This window comes from Centroberyx gerrardi, chromosome 6 (assembly GCF_048128805.1).
Source record: "Centroberyx gerrardi isolate f3 chromosome 6, fCenGer3.hap1.cur.20231027, whole genome shotgun sequence".
NCBI classification, from domain to species: domain Eukaryota; kingdom Metazoa; phylum Chordata; class Actinopteri; order Beryciformes; family Berycidae; genus Centroberyx; species Centroberyx gerrardi.
The window spans coordinates 5,018,871-5,043,647 of NC_136002.1; the positions used below are offsets into that span (position 1 = coordinate 5,018,871).

The following is a 24,777-nucleotide window of genomic DNA, read 5'->3' on the forward strand; positions in this document are numbered from 1 at the left end:
TGCCTTCCAATTAAAATCCATTTTGAAGGTTCTTATTTCTAAGTACACAGAGGTTGGGACTAAGGGCGCTTTCACATCAGGGACCCGGGCCCGGATCCGAGTACACTTGACCCCAAAGTCCAGTTCGTTTGATTAGTGTGAACACTGTGTACTGTACACTTGAAAAGGTGGTCTCGAGTACGGTTCATGTGTACTCGGGTACGGTTTGCATCAGGTGTGAAAACTACTGTACCGAAACATGGAAGTGGACTGCTATTTACAATGTGACGTCATAACTAACTACTATACTATAACTGTCCCGTTCAAAACATGACCGCGAAAATGACCGCAAAAGGATCTCTCTGGTCTACTGAAGAAATAAAATGCTTACTTGAAATTTGGGCAGACGAAAACATACAATCACGTCTTGTGATTGGCGCACTTTTCTACACTGGAGCGACAATATAAACAAATGTTGCGTAGTTGATGACGCAAGTGTACTCTTCTTCTTCTTCTTCTTCTTCTTCTTCTTTGTGTTAATTGGCGGATCGCAAACCAACTAGGTGCATACCGCCACATACTGTATCGGAGTGTGTAGATACGTAAGTGTACTCAGGTACGGAACAACATTACTAATGTGAAAGCTGAGCGGTGGGGGAGTGGAGAGGGGGGGCAATCGTACTCAGGCACAGTACGAAGCAATCATACCTAATATGAAAACGACCTAAGGAAGACCTTGATAACAAACGTCCCCCTTTAATTGCTGTTATGCTGTTATTGACAGTTATGTCTAGCTGTGTAAGAAACAAAACCATTCAAATAAAGCGTACAATTATGATGAGATAATTGGATGAAGACTTCATGGACTTAGCAATGGAGTGGGTAGCCTCAGTCCTTCAACAATACGCTAATGAACTTGATGGACCTTGGACCTTAGTCAGATCTTACTTGAACAATAGTTTTAATGTATCACCTGGTATCTTTTTGCTTTGTACCTTTTCCTTGGCTTGTGCCCCCTGTGTGATTTGGGTGTTGCTGGCTCGACACCCTGTTCACCTCCGCATACCCAACTCCCCACTTTATGTACTTATTGTATTGAATGGCTTTGTCCTGCTTGTTCTGTTGTTGTATTGTTGTCTTGTATTTTATTGGTGTTTGTCTCTTTATCATAAAATGCAAAAAAGTGTTAATACAAGAAAATCCTATTTTTTTCCACCTTTAAGTGTAACTTTTTCCCTGCTGGTAGGTGTAATTATACCTTTGTCTCCACAAACTGTAGTGGAGAACTTCTTTTGTCGCAGCTTGTATGGCACAATGTTTTTGGTAATAGCCTTTCAAGCCTCTGATGAGTCGTCCATTTCTTTTTCCTGTCAGAAGCCCCTAACAGCTTCTGCAATAAGAGCAGCTGGGAGCTGAAAAGTGCAGAGGCACGGGGAACATTGGGGAGAATGACTGCCCTGTAGCTAGTGGTTTTTGTTTTATGATGGCAGTGCCCACACTACCAGTGGCACACTAGCAGCCCAAAAAAAAACACACACTGTCTGGTAGATGACACATTAACTTTGTAATCTACAAGACAGGATTTGGTGCAGTCTTCACTTTCTCAATCTGCTCTTGAGAAATCTTGAAACTTGTTTCCTAATATGTAGATGCAAAGATCAACTCATTGTACACTACCCAGGGTGGTTTTGATCTTCTTTTGGTCAACTGTACTTAATTTGTTGAATTAATGTGCTATATGCCCATACTCTGGCCATTTCAAATTAGTGACAACAGACAAACAAATATGTGTTATTTGCTTCAGGTTCAAATCCAGCTTTTGGTTTTGATGTTTAAATGTTGTAATGCACTGAAGCCACATATTGCCTGTGCAACATGATTCACACCCTTTTTTTTAGATTCACACTTAAAGACTTCCTCAACACCAGTGTGAAAACCAACAGCTGAGGCATAGGATTTTACAAAACTGAATTTTTTATTTAGCCTGTGGCATTCAGAACTATTTGTCAGAATGTTTCGCAGTATGCCTGTCCCTAGTCAGCTCCCTGGCTGCAAGAAGTGAAACAAAACCAAAATAAGTATTGTGGTCTCACTCAATTTAGCTACTTCTCTTTTCTCCAGCACCCCACCACCCTCTGCTTTCCTATCAGCTGTAATATAAATACAAAGACTTATGCAAGCCGTTATGGTCATATTTTCTCCTTTAGCATTCTCTGCAGCGTTGGTACATTGTATCAGATAATATTCAAAGAGTGGCTGGGGAGGCTGTGAAGGTGTTGGGCACTGAGAACTTTGGATTTATGCTGGCTGTATCTTCAGTCTGGGTGACATTTTTATAGGGGGATAAAGAACATGCTGTGGTTTAGTTTCTGGTGTGAGAATCCTTGGTGTGGGGATGGGGAGCAGACATTGCTTGCTTCTCTATCACTACCCAGGAGGGAAAATTATGGTAGAGCTATACATATATACATAACATTAAACCAATAACCAATTCACCCTGCATGAGCAGTACCAACATTGCTGAAAGACCATGATGATATCAGACGATAAAAGGTGGCTGAATTGAAGATATGAACAGGAGAAAATAGGGTAAATTTGAAGTTGCTTTCTGCTGCTAATGCTGTGGTTTCAAGTCTGATTCATAGTTTCTTTTTTTATGGTTTTGACATTTTCCTTTTGTAAACTTTGTATCGTTCTGTATTGTTAGTATACTGCTGGGCAGCACTGATCTACACAGGGAGAGCTACTGCAGCATTGCAGTAACTCACTCACTAATGGTGTCAGGCCTGCCTTAGAGAGGCTCAGCCTCACTCTGACTTTCATTCACTCATAGCATCTCTATTCCTCCCTCTCGGTATCTTTTATCCATGCATGAGAATGCTTTGTTTTTTAGTTAGAAGCTTTCTTTAATACATACACAATAAAATACATACTTTATTTTAACAATATGGTTTTCGTTAACATCAGATAATGATGATATTTAGGCACTTCATTACTATATTTTGTTCTTTTGAAATTAGATTGGAGGAAAAGCAGCAACACAACAGCATGGAACAAAGTAACTGTAATGGAAATTAGATGTCAATTTTGTATAAAACAGTTAAGACTCTTTCTTAAGGCGTAAAAGTGGATCAATATGTGCAGTTAATGATGAAATAGAATGTTTTGCATTCCCACCAAGCCATGGTGTCATTTTAAATATGTCTTGCCAGATTGTCTTCATTTCTGCAGTGGAGGCATAGATAGGCATCAGTTTGTTCTGTATCTTGGTGACAGTGGTTTCCTCTGTTTGGACAAGGATCAGAGTAAGTTTCTTATGTTCTTTGACACAACACAACAGTTGTTGTTGCTGCATAGAAACCAGTGGAGGTGGAGCTGGGGGGAATAGAATGTCTGTTTGCTGTGTTCATCTAAGTTTGCTCTAGGCCATCATCCAGCAGCGGTGGAGGGTTAGCGTCTACGGCGTCAGCTAGAGCAGGGGGAGTTGCCGAATGGTGTTGTCCGATGTCAACGATCTCTAAAGGTGAAGCAGGCGGTTGAGGTGGAGGGTCATTCGTGGACGATGGGTCATTGGTTTGTGAAGAGGTCACTTGGATTGGAGCTCCAACAATCTCGGGAGCTTCCCCCATCTGCGTCTTTTCCGGAACAACCACAGCAGTCGCATTTCTTGCTTGTAGCTCGTCTCCAGCTACCTCTCTTCCAAATGTACTACCTGGATGATTATCTCCAAATGTACTGCTCGGCTTAATGTCTTCTAACTCTTCATCCGTTTCCTGGAGCAAGGACAGCCTCCTGGAAAGCCTCTGAGGTAGGAAGCTGGAGAGGGAAATTCGATTGGATGACCTCAGTTCGACTTGGCCATCGCCGTCAGTTCCACTATCAAGAAATGGTGAAGGGCCGGCCCAGTCTCTAGTGTTTATCTGCTGCTTCTGGAGCTTCCGTTTCTTCACATAAATGACCAGGAATGCTATCATCATCAACACCAATGCTCCACCTATTATCCATGCCACCGCTGTGCCGTGGCTTTTTCCCTTATTGGACTGTGCCTTTTTGTCTGGCTTTTTCAGTGGAGGTTTTGGTTTTTTCTTTGCCTTGGTGGTGGGGATGAATGGTATCTTTGTGGCGACCATGGGTGTTTTGTGTGTACCTTCTGTTTGCTGTGTAGTCCCACCACCATCACCACCACCTGTGACTGTGCCTGCATTTGTAGAGTTGTTTACAACAGGCTTGGTAGATGTCTTTTCAGTGGAGATTTGGGTCGTAGGTTTTGAGTTGTAGGTCTGTGTTGGACCTATCAATGGGCTGGTAAGATTTTGGTCAGTGGTGGTGAGAGGGTTGGAGGTCTTTTTTGTACCTAGGCTTTGGGAGAAGGTGCTGGGCAGTGGAGCAGTAGTTGTAGCTTCTGTTCTTGAGTTGTTGGCTTGAGTTGTGTTTATAACCATTGTTGTTGATGATGTGAGTTTAAATTGGATTGGTGTCGTGGACTGTGTTCCCTCTGTTGAGCTGTTTGACTGAGACAAGATGGAAATGGGAGTTGGTGCTCTTTGGATATCTGCTGATTGATTCAGTAAGGATGTTACAGAATTCTTTGTTTGAGCTGATGGCTGTAAAGGTCCAGGACTGGTGTTCGTAGTTTTTGCCTCTGTTGGACTTAAATCCCCCATGATGGACGATGTGAAGTTAGCGCCTGAGGCCTTGCTGTGCCATGTGGGTGAAACTCCTTCAGGTTTCATTGTGGAGATGTTAACTGAGGACCTGCTGGGTTTTGTTGTCTGGCCATCACTAGGAGGTGCGTTTCTCTTAGCCCTCGTAGGTAAACGACCTGTTGAGAATGAAGGTAAGCTGGATGCCTTCCTTTTTGTCGATGGGTCTTGAGCCTGCAGTTCACTGGTGAGATGTTGCTGGATCATGTTAAGGGAAGTAAAGCTCTTCTTACTTGCCGTCACTTCACCGGTCCTTAAGGTTGTGAAGTTATGAATCTGTCTAGGTGTCACTGTGCCATTTACTGTCAGTGGCACCAGCCACAGAAACAGTAGGCTTACAAAATAGATTCTCCTCATTATTTTCTTCTCGTCTTCTGGCTGGTTTCTGTCTCTTTGTAGCTGATGAACAGAGGAAAATATATTGTTAGTGATGCATGATATGGGATCTGTAGATGTGCTGTCTCATGAGGAAATGGTTTAAGAGAGTTTCAGCAAAAACCGGCAATGTTGTGAAATGTAATCTGACATTTGGCATCATTTCCTCAAAATGCAACTCAAAGTCGGCATTGTGTTTTAAGGGTCCATGTTGTCTATATCTAAAGCACCACAGCTAACATTTTCATCTGGCTTGTCATGTTCATTTCTCCATCTCATTTTTACAATATTAAATATTCTTATAATAGTCATTTTTAGAAACATTTTTCAATTTAATCAAAAAGCAACCCGCATAGTTCTGTAACACATATTTAATGTACTTCCCTCATCATCCTTTCCTAATCACTACCATCTAATGCCGTTTGATGGATTGAAACATTTTAGAAATATGCTTTTTTGTTTTTTTTGAATAAATTAAAGCTTCACATATTCAGGTGATTTTAACTACAAATGCCAGAACTACAAATATACATGACTTATCTGTATCTATTCTCATTTGTCCCCTCAACTCATATTTTTAGTACACCTACATGTGGACACCGTGCCCCATTCTTGGCTCCGGCATCAATCCATTTTAATAATTAAAATAATTAAAATGTACTTACCAAAGACACGGCTTAACCTGTTGTTGTGTTATCCCAGGGTATATTAAATGTATATTAGTGGTAGGATATTCTGCAGTTGCACGGCTCACATGGTGCCCGTTGAATGAAAGCAGTAACTGGGGGTGTGGAATGCATGACTGGTTCTTGCTTCAGTTACAGGAAGTGTGAGCTGTGAAACTGATGACACCCTTGTGCATTTGGAATCTATCTGCCTGTGGTAAACACTGTAGTCTAAATTCAGAGGCGTTGTGTGACAGTGATGGACTGCACCTCCATGGTTATGGTTGAAGTTTTGCAATTGAGTCTGTGCTCTGAGGGAGTGATTAAGTGTTCACCTTGTAGAATTTAAATGGCACGTCTGTCGTTTGTGTTTCTTTCAGTGATATTCTCTGCATTGGTAAAAAAATTCTTTGCCCAAATTTTATCTGTTGTATCAAGAAGAAACCGCCACAAACAGGCTCTTTTTATCCTTCAATGACATGTTCATTGAAAGCCATTTGCCACCTTGTGGCCACTTGAACAAGCATCTTGCATCCGAGAATTTGTTCTACCCACATCAGATTGCTATTTTGGGACTTCCTTTAAGTTTTCAAAGCTGCTGTGAAATATACAGCTAGTACTATCTCATGCCTATCAACGAGCTGGTGAGGCCCTTTTGTTACGAGATGGTAGAAAGCATTTTTTTAAATTGATTTTTCCTGTTTCCATGTTCAACTCCACAAGCCTTATTACATTACAGCAGTTAAACATTCTCACAGTCAGTTTGTTCAGTATCAAATAGATTCACAGATTTTATTTATTTATTTATTAAACCAGGTAGGTTAATAAATAACAAATACTTATGTACATGTAGGCCTGGTGGCATATTGATTTACTGGTCATTTTAATTTAGCTAGTGAATACTTACTTGCATGTGGCCTTTTATGTTCCTTGCAGACCAAATGTCACAATGTTTTTTTTGTCATTTTTAGGGTGGCCCATGTATAGACTTTATTTAACAGCTGCATATGAAGTTATAATGATGTTTACTGCACACTTCATTAAACTGCATTATTGTTTCTCTGTGTCACAATACAGGCTGTTTTATTCTGTTAACTCATCAAGAATGGTGACCAAAATAATAAATTTCAAAATTTGCAAAATCATAAAATTTGTTCTTTTTGACATTGTCTAGCTTGCTATAGAGAAGTTAAGATAATTAACCTAATAATTAACCTAATAGGTGTTATTAACTACATTATATTATATCTTCAGGCCAACCTTTTAATAGTTAACTCAGCAGCCGCTTATTACATTTTCTTTATCTAAGCCCATAACTGGAGAGCCGTGTGATTAGTTTAATGCTGTGTAACATCTGGTTTGTTACAATTTTTTTTAGTTATGTGTTTTCCCTTGTTGATTACCATTCACAAAAGGTGTCAAATAGTCAAACATTGATTTGAAACAAGGGAGTCATTCACACTTTGCAAAAACATCCATTTACTTAGAACAGGGTGTTTAAACAGCCTCTTTTCCATACACAGGAGAGTTATGAAAGTACAGTTAGATCAGAAAGTCTGCAGTACAGTTAAGAGATCTGAGACAGCTCAACTGACACAAGTGAAGGTCAACAGAGAGACTCATTAATATAACAAGGATTCTTGGCAGACTGTATACCCAGTTCTTTGACCATTCGTTTCAACATGGCTTTTAAAAAGTCTGCTTTCAGCAGCAAACAAGGTCCCTGGCATAAAAATTGGGTATAGATCTTGGGATGCTTTAGAAGTATGCTAATCTATCGGTGGTTGTTCTGCCCTGTTTTCAACACTGTTTCAAAATTATTGTATTCACTTCAGTCTATGTTATGTTGGAAAGCAAGCAAAAGAAGCCAAATCAAGCAGTCTTACTGTCTTTATTGCTAAGCAAGAACGCAGAGAATGTGCCATATACTCATTTGTTAGATGTATGAAAGGTTATACTTAATTTGGCAAAAATTAAATTGGGATTCCTTCTCCCACTTTATTGCATGTCTGTGATATCATGAAAAATGTACACCTTCCTTGTTTATCTAAGTAGTATCTTCACATCCTCTGTCTTTATACTAAGTTGACTAAGTCCGCAGAGGAACACTGTTCTTATCACATAATTCAATAAAAGATTCTCACAATTCCATCCAAGTATTTCTATAAAAAAAATCTGTATTTTACTAATTGATACAATTATGCAGAAGGTATCCCACTGATACCACCATAAAACAAAATTCATGCACATTTTACTGAACTAATTATCCAAGGTGAAAATATTTGAAAAGAACCCAAATGAAACATGCCAAATGCACAAAAACTTGCGTTGAGCCACGAGAGCTGTACTGGCCTGGTTGCTGTTTATGTCTTGAGTGGAGCTGAGCTCTCGGCTTTGAATCTGTCTGAGGCTGGAGTTTAGTGGGGTGGAGTTACTACCTCACACCACTAGGGGCATGTCCTCTAGATCCCTGGGAACATCCAGACAGGAGTCCCTGGAAGTGGAACTCTGCATCTGACCGGCCATTTCTTCTGGATCAAATGCCATTGCTTTGGCGCCTTCCTCGAGCCCGGCCTCAACCTTCTCCCCTTTCTCTCGTATCGCAGCCTCCCCCTTCTCCTCTTCCATCTCTCTGTCTGCCCTCACCTCCTCGAGCATGACGCTGGAGTCACACGGCCCGACCAGTCCTGCCACCTCTGGCCGGTCGGTGCCCCAATACCCTGTACCACTCACCAAGTCCATGTTGGAACGGGAGGGGCGGGGGGCGCGAGCCCGACGCTGTAGGTAGCATACCTGGCAAGCCAGTACCAGGGTGGAGATGAGCAGGCAGAGGATCAGTCCCCCCGCCGAGGCTACAGCAATCAGCCCCATCTGGGTGTCAATTAGGCAGTCAGCACCAGTGGCATTGTTGGGAATATGAAAAGGGTCTGTCTGGTCAGTGGTAGTGAGGTCAGGCTGTACACTGGCAGTTGAGTTGCTATCTTGATCTTCTGTTGTGCTAAACACAGACATAGGATCTGTTGTAGGCTGGTTTGCAAGGGTAGGACAGATTGACAGCTGGTTGAGTAGGAGAAACAGGCATAGAGAAGTTCTGGTGCTTTCCATTGTGCTCTGAAATGGAGAGAAAGAAAGAAAAGAAAGTTACTTTCAAATTAAGCACTGGAAGTTTTATGGGTTCAGTAGTGAAATATTTCTAGTAGCTGTAATGTTTTTATGGTTTAATCAATTTCCTCATTGTGTGCTGCAGAGAAAGCTGGGATTGGTTAATCTTACTTCAACTTGGAAGGGAAATTAATCAAAATTGTGCGCTTCCCTAATTTCTATGTTAATTGGCCAAGATAAGTCTTATTCTCACTGTCACACAGTACAGCAGAACTATTAATTAATGATCCTCAACCTGCAGCCCAGCTGCTCAAGGTGAGTTTTAATGTACTCATTTGCTCCTAACCCTGGTGGAGCTGCTCGACATACTGTCAAAAATGATATTGCAGAGAGTTCATGCCAAAAATATGAAACTTGATTTTACAAATGAATTGCCATTTTGTGTTTTTTGAGATGATGTAATTATTAGAGTGTTTGAATTTGATTTATAGTCCGATCAGAAAGAGAAGTTGGGTAAACGTGTATCGGAAACCTTACCTTATTTTCTTGGTTCCGAGCAGAGCGAATGATGTTGAGGTCTTGGTTGAGGGACGGAGTGAGACACCTGCTGCAGCTTGAGTCACTCTTGAGATGCTTTGAACACACTTCCTGTCCCCTCTCTGGGGCTCTTTCTGGCCTGGTTATTTTGGGCCTTCGCTTTGGTACCACAGATGTTAATCAGATCTTAAAAGAGAAGGAAGACAAAGAAAAAAACGTTTGCATATATTATGTATTATGTCATTTCTCAGAAACTCCCTTAATGATAAGCACACCAAGAAATGGCTGGCATTGGTGTCTTTGAATGATTGAATGAAGAAGGATTAGCAACTTATTTATTGAAGGATTTTCAGCAGACTTTAATGTGAGCTAACCACTCAAAACACAATATCACAAGGCCTTGAGTTCTTTAATTCTACTGAATTTGACCTTGTCTCATCTTCCTTGTCCCCTTTCTTTAGATTCAAAACAGGACAGATCAACGGTGACCTGCTCATCTACCATGTCCTCCTCACCCTCAAACCCTATTATGCCAAGCCCTACGAGATTGTGGTGGATCTGACCCATGTGGGGCCCAGCAATCGCTTCAAGACAGACTTCCTCTCAAAGTGGTTTGTGGTCTTTCCAGGCTTTGCCTATGAGAACGTAGCCGCCGTCTACGTTTACAACTGCAATACCTGGGTGAGGGAATATACCAAGTACCACGAGAGGCTACTGACTGGCCTGAAGGGCAGCAAGCGGCTTCAATTCATTGACTCTCCGGCCAGGCTGGCCGAGCACGTCGAGCCTGACCAACAGAAGCTGCCTGCAGCTACACTGACCCTGGAGGAAGACCTTAAAGTGTTCCACAATGCCCTCAAGCTGGCTCACAAAGACACCAAGGTCTCAATTAAGGTAAGATTGCAGCCTTAACACATTGAGTATTTGGAGGGTTTTAGATTTGTCTTCAGTATATAATATATTCTGGTTCAAAATTAACTTTGATAGAATGGTTTGATAGAAGGATTGGTTTAGTGGAGGTCAGTTGGTTAATAAGCTCATAAGTTCAGTTGATTATATATGAATATATTCAAGGTATGAGTGGCAAAAGAGATTTTAGTTAGCCTTGGGTTGGCCAAAACAATAATGTCTGTTTTCTTGCCAATCAGGTGGGCTCTACGGCAGTGCAGGTGACCTCAGCTGAACGGACTCGTGTCCTTGGCCAGCCTGTCTTCCTCAACGACGTGTACTACGCCTCAGAGATTGAGGAGATCTGCCTGGTGGACGAGAGCCAGTTCACCCTCACCATGGCCAACCAGGGCACACCGCTCACCTTCATGCACCAGGAGTGCGACGCCATCGTCCAGTCCATCATCCACATCCGGACACGCTGGGAGCTGTCACAGCCCGACTCCATCCCCCAGCACACCAAAATCAGACCTAAAGACGTTCCCGGCACCCTGCTCAACATCGCCCTACTCAACCTGGGCAGTTCTGACCCCAGTCTCAGGTCAGTCCTGCAGAGCATTTAAAGTTAGAAAGGCCAGATTTTAATGTAAAAGCACTCGCGTCTTATCAGCCGAAATGACAAAGTGGGGCTACAGCAGAGAAGAGCGTGTCATCCCCGTAATTATGACCCCGCAGATTCGCCCTCGTTACCCAAATTAAATTCTGGTATCGGGTATGGCCACAAGAAGTGACAAATCCAAACTTACGAGTAAAATCAATAAGTGTCTCTTAAATAGCTTCCAATTTGTCATTGTCATTTGGAGCCGCTAAAGTGCAAAGTTGCCTAGTGCAGCTTTAAGTCTAGGGATACACTACATGACTTTTAGGCTGATTATAGCCTCAATTTGGCATCACAACTGACGCTAGTTTGTGGTGGTCGTACAGATGGTCTTTAAGTGTGTGAGGGTTCAGGACTTTGAACGACTTGAATCGGGAGCTGGTCAAAGCCAATGAGAGTTGAGCACCAGAGAAGGAAACCAAAATACAGCAGTTTGTTTCCACAACATTTGTGGGTTCCATGGCGGGAAATCTGTTAGTGTGTGTTCTCCAAATGCAATCGGTCGTCAACTGTGTGTTCCCCAAATCACACTGGTCGTCAAGTTGTGTGTTCCCCAAACCCAACTGGTCGTCAAGTGTGTGTTTCCCACATCCCACTGGTTGCCAAGCTCCTGTACGACGCAAAAAGAAAAATAATCTGCATATGCCAGTTGTTCAGTGCGTAATGTCTAATCTTCTCAGTCTGTTTTGGTTATATAGTGTCTCTCTAGCCTAAGTGGAACTGCGCATTCTGGAAAATGCAATGCTATGAAAATGGTGTTATCTGATATAGTAGAAGATATTAGTGTACACTTTAGGAAGCCATTTGTGTACATACACTACATCTCCCAAATGTAATCAATAATAGTCAATGCCTTACTCTCATGGATCATTCTGACCTTATTTTATGTATCTGTTTTGATGTGCTGTGGCATGTGCCATGTGCCCCAAATGAGAGGGAAATGCTGGAAGTATTGGCACAACATTTTTTAAAAACCCTGAACTATTTTATGTTCCCCACACAGGTCTGCGGCGTACAATCTCCTGTGCGCTTTGACCTGCACCTTCAACTTAAAGATTGAGGGCCAGCTGCTGGAGACGTCGGGCCTGTGCATCCCAGCCAACAACACCCTCTTCATAGTGTCCATCAGCAAAACCCTGGCTGCCAATGAGCCCCATCTGACACTGGAGTTTCTGGAGGAGTGCATCTCAGGCTTCAGCAAGTCCAGTAAGCCCAATTGACACATGTACTGGCACACGTATACATCTACACACACACACACTGACATACATTTTGTCACGCATCAACATCACTTCCTTCTCGTTCTTTCGCAGTTACTTTCCGTTTCCGTTTCAGACGCGCACTTTGCATTAACTCAATACCCACCCACACATCTCCCTGTCTCACAATCACGAACATCACCATGTCATGACCAGTTGATGTAAAAGCCATTAGTTTTAGGTGGGGTTCTGTTTGATTGCCTCATCCATCAGTGTGCATTGAGCTGTGGCTGGGAGGCCTGCAGTCTCCCCACCATGCCATTCAGCCTGCGACCTGCAGCGGCTACATTCATCACTGCAGCAAGGACAGAGCAGCAGATGTTATCTAGCTGTCTGTCCTTTACCTGCATCTGTACATGTTCATCTTTCATTATGTTCACAAGCATGGCATACGCTGGTATACCTGAGCACATTGTGTTCATATTGGTTTCTGTACGTGTGCTTCTCAACGAAAAATAAGGTTGTGGTCACACTATCCTGCTTTTTCAGGGTTTCTACTGATCATGGAAGTTTTTTGAATATCATGGAATTTTGAGAGGTGTATTCCAGACAGGGAAAGTCAGGGAATTTGATAAATTTTCTGGGCAAGGTGGGCAATATCGGGGATTTTACTAATGGGTCATTTTACTGGAATATAGCAGCATGTATTTTTCAGCTTGTTTCACACATTCATTGCATTCTGTGGTGGATTTCAGCCCAACTGTAGTGGAAACCATGCTGTTCACTTCTTTAGAAAATCAGCATTAAAGGACAATTCCTGTGTGATTTGAGTTTTTCACTCATTTTTTTTTACACTTTCCATCCTGCTACTGTTTTTACATGCATACATACCCGAGACTTCTAATTTGGTTGGTAAAGGTAATCCATCACTGTGAATAAGAACAACAGTCTTTTTATATCACACTATAAATGCTTACATTTTGAAAGAAGTTCCATTCACTGTTTCATATTAACATTTGGAAATTTGGGTTCTGCTTGTAAACAAGAAGAGGCGATTAAAGGAAATTAAAGCTAGATTTTACACAATTACAGCTTGCTGCCCTCTTCTTTACTGGGAGTAAAGGCTGGTTTATAGTTTTGTTTTCAAGTGTCACCTTAGCTTGCTTGCGGCGTCTACCGCGGTGTGAGCATTTACAGATGTGCATTGGTGGTTCTGCGCCTAGACCGCCAAAACGCTTAGATTAGATTCTGCTAAGAATTTGAGAGTAATGCATAACTACTGTTTGCTGACAGCAGCAGCTGCTGCAGCTAGTCGCTACAGAAACAAACACGCTTTTCATAATCAACACAAAATGTGGTTGAGGCAGCACATTTCCTACAACAGAAGTGGAATAGTATGAACACACCCTAAGTCAGTGGTTCTCAACGTGGGGTCCGGGGACCACCAGGGGTCCTTGAGGGGGTTCCAAGGGGTCCCCAGCAAGTTGATGAATTGTTAAAGTTCACCCTTTCATTTACAAGAAGTGAACACAATTAGAGAATGTAGAAGAATGACTGTTTCGACTGTTTCGAGAATGACTGTTATCTCTCTACCTACAATACAGATAGTCAAGGAAATCCAACAATAAAAATATTCTCAGATTTGGGTCTGAGAGGCAAAATCTCATCAAATGGGGGTCTGTGGCTCTAATGTGGACTAAATTAGGGGTCCTTGATATGAAAAAGGTCGAGATTCACTGCCCAAAGTCACAGATAATTAGAAATCCTAATATCAATACTGGCCCTAAAGATTACTTAGCCATACCTGACATTATAATGTAAAATTATAATTGTGTGCGCAATTTTTTTCTTGTACAGGTATTGAGCTGAAGCACCTCTGCCTGGAGTACATGACGCCCTGGCTGCTCAACCTGGTTCGCTTCTGTAAGCACAACGACGATGCCAAGCGGCAGCGCGTCACTGCCATCTTGGACAAGCTCATCACCATGACGATCAATGAGAAGCAGATGTACCCCTCCATCCAGGCCAAGATCTGGGGCAGCTTGGGGCAGGTGAGCCTTCATTATTACATTAACTCTACTCCTGCAACTAGAAGCAGCATCGGCTGGCAGAGGCTCCAAGGATCTAAAAGAAGCTAACCTAATTAGAGTCTTGAAGTAGTATCTAACATTTGCTGAAGAATTCTTTCAAATTCCAGAATTGAAAGGTAAGGACATGATTATTAGGAGTGAGATGGCAGCTTGTTTTATATCAACAATTTCTGTCATGTTAATTGCATCCCCTCAGTGGCACACTGTCGTACAGCATTCATTTACTTAATGCATTGCCTCGAAGCACAATAAACCTGCCCATGTAAATCTTATTAGGAAATATAACTTCACAAAGGGGGGGAGGCAATCTCAAAGGGGAAAAATTACCAGGCTATGTAGGCGAGAGAAATTGATAATGAACGCAAACATGGAATCATCATGTTGGAAGCATCTCTTTTTTTCCATCTCAGAAATAATATTTAAAATTACTCTTTAAGTGTTCAAAAAACGCAATTAGGTATAATTATGGGGGTATTGAGATGGTTGTAGTTGGTCACTACCCACTGAGTGTCTTACTACTGGTATATAATAGCCTTTCCATGAGTGTAATTGCTAATCCCGGTGCAGTTGTTTGATTCACTGAGAAATTGGTCTAGGCAGACATAGGTAGCCATTGAGGTATGTTACAGTCAACATACGTGTTTGACCTTCATCTTTTCCACTTGGCTTTTAGATAACGGACCTGTTGGATGTGGTGCTGGACAGTTTTATTAAGACCAGCGCCACAGGGGGCCTGGGCTCCATCAAGGCCGAGGTCATGGCTGATACTGCGGTGGCTCTGGCTTCAGGGAATGTCAAGCTGGTCTCCAGCAAGGTGAGACTCCACACCGTGAGCTAATACATGCTACCACGGGACTGCATGAAAACTACATGGAGGCTCCAGAATTTACATGTTATCACAGGCAATGTTTTTGTCTCATTGAAGTCTGTGCTATAAGTTACAGGACTAATGCAACTCGCAAAAATGCCTCTAAGACTATTGTACTCATTTTTCAAAAGAAGCTAGCCACCACTACTTGGTCAGTGTTTCCTTTTTTAACACAGAAGACACTTTTCTGTGCTGCATTCTTGCCTGGTAAGCAGTCCTTTGTGTCACTATATTTGTCAGCCAGTACTCGACTCATCATAAAATCATGCAAAATGGCAGAAATTATTCTTTGGCTGAGATAAATTCAGCAAATATACAAATACCACCATTCTTCACCCATGCCAGTATGGTTAGTATCCTTAAATTTCCCTAGTTAAGAAGGGTGAATCTCTTGGTGTCCCAGTGGAGTTGAGTGACATCTTTCCTTTTTTGGTAGTAGTATTATTACAGTATTACTGTATTACAATTAGAATTAATTAAGTTACATTTTGCATAACAGTAATACAAAGATGTTATAAGATGTTACAGCATTGATACGGTGTTATTAATTATACTCTTAAATGACAATGAGACAAATATTTGGGATTAATGGACAAATACATTTTCATTAGAGCTTTTAGTTCTGCAAAAACTTCATCATGTGAAGAGTCTACAGCAAATGTAATGATGAAATACTTACTAATTCAGGAAATGTCTCCAAATCTGTGAATTTGTCCCCTTTTCCTTACTTACAGTATCCAAAGTGACAAACTCATCCACTCACTATCCATCATCTATCTGTGTGCTCTTTATCCCAATCTACCCTCCTACTGAGATAAACAAACACAACACACAGCCAGACACACAATAGAAAAGCGAGGCCCTGGCTCCTATTATGGCAGACATTGGCATTGCAGTGAATGGTAGCCATTGTGAAGATGTTTTGCCAAAGAAAAGCCGAACAGAGTCACTGTTTGACTTGAAGTGCCGATCCCCTCAAAGATTTTGTGTCGTTTTTCCAAAGTGTTTTAAGAGATTTCAAAATACTACATTCATAACTGTGTGTGGTGGTTTTTTACGATATATCAGCCTTTTTATTGATGTTATCCGCATGGTGGGCATGTGCATGTGTGGTTGGCATGTGCCAGCCACTACTGATGTCATGGTAGGCAAGCCTATTGAGCACAATGGGCCCTTGTCTGCTGCTCTTGGCCTCTTTGTCACCCAAGGATTCGACCAATGCTATTTTCTTGACCGTTAAAACCACTGCTATATTGTCTTATGTATGAACTCAGTATCCAAAAGGACATGCATAGTGTTTCAGAAGTGTCTTCACTGTGGATTGGTTGATTATAGCCTGTCTACAAGTGCATCTCCATGTCCATCTCATGTACATGAAAAATACATCCCTATATCACTTTAACACTGTTAAAAACAGCTATCGGTGATGTATCTTGTATCTCTGGGTCTATATCCTTATTTTCATGAATAACTGGCCAAATGTAAATGTGACGTCATGTCATGATATTTCCAGCACAATGGAGGTTGATGGCAGAAAATGTTTTAGCGATCTAAAACATCAACACTAAACATCAGGTTTTGGTGTCAGTCCCTCAGAATCAAAGAGCGAGGGCTTCTTTCTAGAGCCGCCATTTTGCACCGACGCTCACCCTGTCTCTGGGTGCTGTTGAAAGGCTTTCTGGGAAACATAGGAAATCACTCACTGACATAAATGTAGATGAGTCAGGTTGAGGGAAAGTGCTTTCGACCATGGTGTCTCAGAGTCTTATTGGTCTCTCCTCTCGCTTTGTGGCAGGTCATAGGTCGGATGTGCAAGATCATTGACAAGACCTGCCTGTCGCCGACTCCCACTCTGGAGCAGCACCTCATGTGGGACGACATCGCCATCTTGGCACGCTACATGCTAATGCTGTCCTTCAACAACTCCCTGGATGTTGCGGCCCACCTACCTTACCTGTTCCATGTGGTGACCCTGCTGGTGGCCACCGGGCCACTGTCCCTCAGGGCCTCCACCCACGGTTTGGTCATCAACATCATCCACTCACTCTGTACCTGCTCCCAGCTCAACTTCAGCGGTGAGGAGCTCCGACAACACTTTCAACTGATTTTACAGTGCATTACAATGTAGTAAATGGAATAATTGGCTAATGTCAGTGCAAGCTTAAATCTAGGTGCAGTCAAGCATGAGTTTGGCTAGCATTTGAAAATTGAATCTGACATGGTTTGATTTGATTTATAGAGGTTGAGCAAAACTGCCATGGAATTTTTCTCAGATTTAATCCATTAACCAATTAACAGCAGAGTAGCATTGTAAGTAGAGTTTGACCGATGTGTTTTTTAAAGGTTGATACCGATATTTTTTGGATTGAAGCTGCTGATAGCGTGTACCAATATTTAAAATTAAATATGACCAGTTTCATACACAAAAAACTCCCCCAGAATTGTATTCTTGGGAAGGTGGAAAAGTCTCTGAAACTGCATTTACTATACTACTACTGCTACTACTACTAGTACTGCTACTGCTACTACTACTGCTACTGCTACTACTACTAGTACTACTACTGCTACTACTACTGCTACTACTACTGCTACTACTACTACTACTACTACTAGTACTGCTACTGCTACTACTACTGCTACTACTACTAGTACTGCTACTGCTACTACTACTGCTACTACTACTGCTACTACTACTGCTACTGCTACTACTACTAGTACTGCTACTGCTACTACTACTGCTACTACTACTAGTACTGCTACTGCTACTAGTACTGCTACTGCTACTACTACTGCTACTACTACTGCTACTGCTACTGCTACTGCTACTAGTACTGCTACTGCTACTGCTACTGCTACTGCTACTGCTACTACTACTAGTATTGCTACTGCTACTACTACTAGTACTGCTACTGCTAACTAAGGTCTAACCCTAATTGTAAGCCATACTATAATTGTATGTGATGAACGTTGAAATCGCTCCAAAAGCAGTCATTCTTTGCCGGTCTAACATTTTTGCAGATATTCCATATTTAGCATGTCCTTTTTAAAATTATTATTAATTTATTTTTTTTAATGATTCCAGAGGAGACTAAGCAAGTCCTGCGGCTGAGCCTGACTGAGTTCTCCCTGCCCAAGTTCTACCTGCTGTTCGGCATCAGCAAGGTCAAGTCGGCAGCTGTCATCGCCTTCCGCTCCAGCTACCGCGACCGGTCCTTCTCCCCTGGTTCCTACGAGAGGGAAACCTTCGCCCTGTCCTCCCTGGAGACCGTCACAGAGGCCCTGCTGGAGATCATGGAGGTCACTCACACAGTATAGAAAATCAACACATTCACACTCTCTATATCTGTCTTTCCCTCCCGCTCTGTTTCTTTTGATGCATTCATGTCATATGGGAAAGACAGTAGATGCGAGCTTCCTAATAGAAACTAGCGTTCACCTCAGCTTTCAGATGGTAAATACTGCTAGAAACTACTGTTCACCTCAGCTTTCAGATGGTAAATACTGCTAGAAACTACTGTTCACCTCAGCTTTCAGATGGTAAATATTACTCTTAAAACAATGAAGTCATTCCAGCGGTTATTCCCACATGACTGAATGTAGCATCTGCCTCTCTCTCCACTTATTTTCCCATTCAGACACACATATACACACCTTCACCTACGTGTCATGATGTAAAAGCTGCTAGTTGTTTCCAACACCTCGCTCTTTGTCTCTTCTCCAGGCTTGTATGAGGGACATCCCAGCCTGCAAGTGGCTAGACCAGTGGACAGAGCTCGCACAGAAGTACGAAACTCTTCCATCTGATTTCAATGCAACCGTCCTAAGTCCATACATGTGGAGCGTGAATCCCTCATAACGTGTGTTTGTGTGCGTCTGCGGTCAGGTTCGCGTTCCAGTACAACCCGTCACTACAGCCGCGGGCGCTGGTGGTGTTCGGCTGCATCAGCAAGAGGGTGAGCCACGGCCAGATCAAGCAGATCATCCGCATCCTCAGCAAGGCCAGCCCACTGCTCAGCATAGACCGGGTAAGGATGCACATTCGCTCACTGAGTCTGAATTTGACATTTTTGGAAATGTTGTCAAGGTTAGGAGAGTGAGACATTGAAATGATCTTTTTTTTACCAGCAAGTATCTCCACTTGTCATGTTATTTAATGAATTCCCGCATTTGTCTGCCCTTCTTCTCTGTCGCCCCTCCTCCCTCTCTCTTGCTCCTGTTTCTTGTTCCTGTTTCTCCCTTATGCGACCACCACAGGGTCTGGAGAGTTGTCTAAAGGGGCCGGATAATTACAACAGCCAAGTTTTAATAGAGGCCACTGTCATCGCTCTGACCAAGCTGCAGCCTCTACTCAGCAAGGTATACAGCCGCTGCAAATCCACCCCTACCCGCACTGAAATGCTACTGCTGAGTGTTACCATGTATTGTAGAATGCAAAACTGGTGCTACATATTTAAAAATACCTTTTGAAGCCTTAGAATTGATACAAGTAACCAAAATCTACATTGTGAAGTTTATACAGATTTTCAATCAATTATCCAATCATATTGTAATTTTTAATATTTATTTTTAGTATGATGATATACACAAACTGTGATTTTAGCTGGCAACCATTGCGTTATCAAATGTGCCAAAGCCTGCCACCTTTTCTTAAATAGTGTTAAATCCCAAAGAAAACAACTCAAACTATTTTATGCCCTCCATTATGGTAGTACACCCCTCCATGATCGGGAGGTCACTGGGCGCCCCTAAACGCGCGCCCCCTGTGTCTGATTGCAGGAGTCTCCCATGCACAAGGCTCTGTTCTGGGTGGCCGTGGCTGTGCTGCAGCTGGACGAGGTCAACCTGTACTCCGCTGGAACCGCCCTGCTGGAGCAGAACCTCCACACACTGGACACACTGCGTGTCTTCAACGACAAGGTAGCGCACATGCACACACACACACGCACACACACACACACACAACCTCAAACCTGAGACGACACATATGAAGTCAAGGATACCATCAGAAATCACACTTGAGAAATCACTCAATATTAATGTGAATGATTCTGAAATGATCACTCCTTTCATGCCCCAGCATACATTCCTATGTCTCCCTCTTCTCTTTCTTTCTTCTACTGCCTCCTCCTCCTCCCTCGGCTAACCCTGTTCTGATGCCGCAGAGTCCAGAAGAGGTGTTCATGGAGATCAGGCGTCCTTTAGAGTGGCACTGTAAGCAGATGGATCACTTTGTAGGCCTCAACTTCAGCTCCAACTTCAACTTTGCACTGGTGGGCCACCTATTAAAAGGTAACGGCAGCCATAATCTTACAAGCAACCCTCCAAAATCAGTATGTGGCACACTTTACTTGATATCCCGCCTTCACTTAGTTGTTGAATGGATTCAACCAATCAAAAGTGGGAATTACTATGTGTAAACAGAGCTCCTGGAAACACCCACTGTGGTACCCAACTCGTCTCACTTGTATAGTAAATGTTGCAGTCACAATATTTTTGTGATCATTTTTTGTGATTTTAATTTTTGACGTAATATTTTTTTTCTACATACACTGCCCGCCAAACGTTTGGACACACCTGATTGAATGTTCTATGTTTTTAATTCTCTTAAAGCCATTTTGATCTAAAGGTTTCTGCTTAAATGCTTGAAATTAGTTTCTTAAACAAATATAAATAGTGAAGTTGATCCTATGTATGAATTTCTTTCCAAAGCCTTTGCCTTTCCATCAAGGCAAAGGGCGGCTGCTTTAAAGAATCTAAAATATAAGATAGTTTTGATTTGTTTAACGCTTTTTTGGTCGCTGCATAATTCCATTTGTGTTATTTCATAGTTTTGATGTCTTTACTATTATTCTAAAATGTGAAAAATAGTAAAAATAAAGAAAAATGTGGTTTCCCCAAACTTTTGACGGGCAATGTATATTATATATTTTTGATATTGTGAAGAGATTAGCCCGACGGGTCAGACCCATGGAATGCTACACAAGCTCCGCCTCCCACTGGATCTGATATCTACGCATTGGCTAATTACAAAATTTGTCTCCAGGCGACGACTGCTTATAGAGTTAATTTGACTTGCTGGGATGGTGTGTGTGGGTCCTGTCTATCTCTCTGCAATGTATTCATGATAATGTATATGGAAAAGAGCATCTCTTTACTAGCTAAGATCTTTCCCCAGTGTAAACATATCTTGCGCATGGAAGCTGAACTTCAAAATAAAAGCCTGCCCTATGCTGCACTTACTTGCAGCTTGTTGCCATGGGTAACACAGGTGATTTCTGGCAGGTACTGCAGGTACATGATGAAGAGGGATAAACATTGAGCAGTACAGCTTTTCCTTATGACTTTGCATTGTGTGCAATTACTGTGTTGTCTGATTTGTTGTTTTGCTTTGTGATTTTGTTTTGCACCTCAGGGCCACTGTACCCACCCCCCAACGCACATTTAACTGTCGTTTCAAAATGAAACATGAGAGCAGCAGCAACATAATGGACAACAGTAAAACCATATAGATTTTTCTGCCCTCACTGTGCTTTAGCAGTGAATTTTCAAAGGCTGGCATTGTGCAGTATATACATAAAGTCTTATAGGTTTTGCACTTTGGTGCAAATGGCAGAAATCCAAATGTAAATGGGCCTCAAAGCATCTCCTTAGTTACAAATTTGTATGACATCAATTTTTCTGAACAGTTTTTGATTAGTGTCTTTGTCACTGTAGTCTTTTCGGAAGTTATCTGTGGCTACATCAGAGTAAAGACACACAACTTGATGGTCTTTGTACCCAGCTCGGTAAAGAAAAGCCGTTTTCCTCAAGTCTCCAATCTGTTAGCAAGTCAACCAGGGCGTATTGACAATGTGTCCTTGTGGGCCGGTTACACAGAGCTTGGCAGCACCACTAGCTCTTGTTATTGGATGGTTTTGTCTGGGTGGATTCTCTTCTGCCTCAGTACTCAAGCTAACTGTATGAAACCGCAATTTCTCTCTAGCGACTGAAGCTAACAATTGATTTGGATCGCAGTTCTCGTCCCTGACTGCCAGTCTGTATTTTTATAAATTTTCTCTCCAGGATACAGACACCCATCACCCACCACAGTAGCAAGGACGGTGAGAATCCTCCACACACTCTTGGCGCTCATCAGCAAGCATCTGAAATGTGACAAGTTTGAAGTCAACACCCAAAGCGTGGCCTATCTGGCTGGTATGTCACACTGACACATCACTCACCATTATAAGCTTTTAATTTTGTAAGATAAGATCAAACTGTAATGGTCCCCGTGGGGAAATTTGGTCGCGAATAGTAATAAGATGCATGTTTTGGGCACTGCCTTGTTATAGTGGCTGACTGTCATCCCTTGTTGTTTTGTGCAGCACTGCTCACTGTATCCGAGGAGGTCCGAAGTCGCTGCAGCCTCAAACACAGGAAGTCGCTGCTGCTCTCTGACCTCTCCATGGACACAGTTCCCATGGACACCTACTCCGCTCACATCACTGATCCCAGCTGCCGGTGAGCTGACCAACAGATGGGATCACCAAGGAACTAGCTGTCAGATTTAGTCGCACCTGATTTTTCCACCACAAAATAGGAAGACTCCGTAAAGGGATTCCTAAAAAATGTAAATGTCAGAATGCTCTCAGGCCCGTTCTCAGTTGATGATAGTACCAATATTAGATCCTCTAGACCACTTCGAGACTGATGAATTATGCTCCTGCATTACATGAATGGTGGATGTGGGACATAGTTTTGAGTAATAACTGAAAACTGGCAAAGTCATGTCAGTCTTACTCCTGTTTACTGTTATGCAGTTTAGCAATGTAGGCAGCAGTTGTCATGTCTACTTAGAGCCATGTTCCCATTTGATTCCTGACACTCTTGTGTAATGTGAACAGTAGTTATGGATGTAACTGTGGTTCTATGAATTCTGGATGACTTTCAGAGGCAGTGCTTGACACTGGATATTGTCTGATCGTTTTAATTTTTTTTATATAGATGTCAAGTTCTCATTTGTTGTCTGACCGCCGTCCTTTCCCCTCAGAACCCTGCGGGAGAACCAGCCGTGGACGTCGCCACAGGTTTCGGACCGCTACCTTTCGGCCCACCACTACCCCACGGTTGGCCAGATCAGCCCGCGGACCCGCAAGTCCATGAGCCTGGACATGGGCCAGCCCTCCCAGGCCAACACCAAGAAACTCCTGGGTATGACCACCGGCCAGAGAGAGGCTCCCCGCATCCCTTAGCTATTTATATATTGATCTTTTCTTCCGTGGGGGCTTCGTGAGTAAAAGAAGTGTGCTAAACCTCGTTTCGTTGTGTTTGTCTGTTGCCCAGGCACCAGGAAGAGCTTTGACCATCTGATATCGGACTCCAAAGCACCAAAGAGACCGGAGATGGAGTCGGGCATGACCACCCCTCCCAAGATGAGGCGCGTGGCAGAGAACGACTACGAGATAGGTGAGGGCAACGTGATCATACTTTTCTGCTCTAAACACTAGGTTAGACAGATATATCAGGCCGATATTGTCTTTTATAAAAAATGGGATATGGTCCAGTCATTTTCCGTTCATTTGATTACATATTTAATGTTATGTCCCCACGTCATGCTTGCAGAGACCCAAAGAATTGGAAACTCTCACCTTCGCAAGGTTTCTGTATCCGAATCCAACGTCCTGCTGGATGAGGAAGTGCTGACCGACCCCAAGATCCAGGCCCTACTGCTCACTGTGCTGGTGAGGAAACGCACCACATGCTCATCATAATTGTTTCCTACGAGTTCAAATGAACGGAATACGAATTGCTGTTGCTTCATTTTATCTCACTGTGCAATGAACGGCTCTTGGTCATTTTCTAAGAGACTCTCACTCTGGTTTTCTAGGCCACCCAGGTCAAATACACCACTGACGACTTTGACCAGCGGATTCTGTACGAGTACCTGGCCGAAGCTAGTGTTGTCTTCCCAAAGGTCTTTCCGGTGGTGTAAGTAACCAAGCTAGAGCTTTTCCCCTGGGCAAGATAGAACGCTGAGCCACAAAAGAGACCTTTTAAAAGACTTTTCAGTGGAATGAAAGATGTTTTCGAGTTGGAATGCTTCGGGCAGTTTTTAGTGTGTGATGTGTTGGCTTTGGCGAGTGAGAGCAAATAGAAAAGGGGCTGCTGTTCAGGCAAGATCTCCCCCAATGAATGATGGTTGGAACTTTTTTTTTAGTCTAAATATGATGCACTTCCTGTGAGTCTGAAAATTAATACGCACAAATACACGCACGCACAGTGTCTGTAGCTTCCTGTGGTTTCTCATTTTGCTTTAGCTTCAAGTATAACTATAAACCGTTTAGCTAACCGGTAGACTGTAATGTCGAAATGTAAAAATACATGCGCGTTATAAATTTAAATAACTGATTAGTCGTTGTGCTTTGCAGCAGTGTCTTTTGGTGTCATCAAAGCCACAGTAACATGTATTCATCTAGATATGAGGAGCGGCGTTTATATAATGGTGAAAATGTTTTTGTGCGTGTGCCTCCTCTCACAGCCACAACCTGCTGGACTCCAAGATCAACACTCTGCTGTCCATGTGCCAGGACACCAACCTCCTGAACCCCGTGCATGGCATCGTCCAGAGTGTGGTGTACCACGAGGAGTCGCCCCCACAGTACCAGCCCTCCTATTTACAGAGTAATACACACCACCATTTTGTCTGTTTCACTCTCTCTCTCTGCTCTGTCTTA

At 42.6% G+C, this 24,777-nt stretch overlaps 2 protein-coding genes across 4 annotated transcripts in view; one reads left to right on the top strand and one right to left on the bottom strand.

Moving 5' to 3' along the window:
• The window catches only part of nf1a (neurofibromin 1a), an 81,155-nt gene that overhangs the window by 51,721 nt on the left and 4,657 nt on the right, over window positions 1–24,777 (top strand). For 2 of the 3 annotated variants that reach the window (XM_071914367.2, XM_071914368.2), the window contains exons 36-54: window positions 9,823–10,255; window positions 10,510–10,850; window positions 11,911–12,113; window positions 13,964–14,157; window positions 14,870–15,010; window positions 16,860–17,139; window positions 18,147–18,361; window positions 18,786–18,847; window positions 18,948–19,089; window positions 19,319–19,420; window positions 19,841–19,981; window positions 20,227–20,353; window positions 22,127–22,258; window positions 22,429–22,564; window positions 23,094–23,254; window positions 23,387–23,509; window positions 23,666–23,784; window positions 23,931–24,031; window positions 24,582–24,724. In XM_071914367.2, the coding sequence (XP_071770468.1) occupies window positions 9,823–10,255; window positions 10,510–10,850; window positions 11,911–12,113; window positions 13,964–14,157; window positions 14,870–15,010; window positions 16,860–17,139; window positions 18,147–18,361; window positions 18,786–18,847; window positions 18,948–19,089; window positions 19,319–19,420; window positions 19,841–19,981; window positions 20,227–20,353; window positions 22,127–22,258; window positions 22,429–22,564; window positions 23,094–23,254; window positions 23,387–23,509; window positions 23,666–23,784; window positions 23,931–24,031; window positions 24,582–24,724 (3,296 nt within the window). The remainder of the gene's footprint in view (window positions 1–9,822; window positions 10,256–10,509; window positions 10,851–11,910; window positions 12,114–13,963; window positions 14,158–14,869; window positions 15,011–16,859; window positions 17,140–18,146; window positions 18,362–18,785; window positions 18,848–18,947; window positions 19,090–19,318; window positions 19,421–19,840; window positions 19,982–20,226; window positions 20,354–22,126; window positions 22,259–22,428; window positions 22,565–23,093; window positions 23,255–23,386; window positions 23,510–23,665; window positions 23,785–23,930; window positions 24,032–24,581; window positions 24,725–24,777) is intronic. The other variant, XM_071914369.2, reaches the window with a different exon arrangement.
• LOC139923576 (uncharacterized) lies at window positions 7,114–9,408 on the bottom strand. Its single transcript, XM_071914384.1, has 2 exons — window positions 9,362–9,408; window positions 7,114–8,833 (listed from the first exon to the last, which is right to left on the bottom strand). Exon 2 carries the CDS (start codon window positions 8,825–8,827, stop codon window positions 8,162–8,164), a length of 666 nt encoding a protein of 221 aa, XP_071770485.1. The 5' UTR covers window positions 8,828–8,833; window positions 9,362–9,408; the 3' UTR covers window positions 7,114–8,161.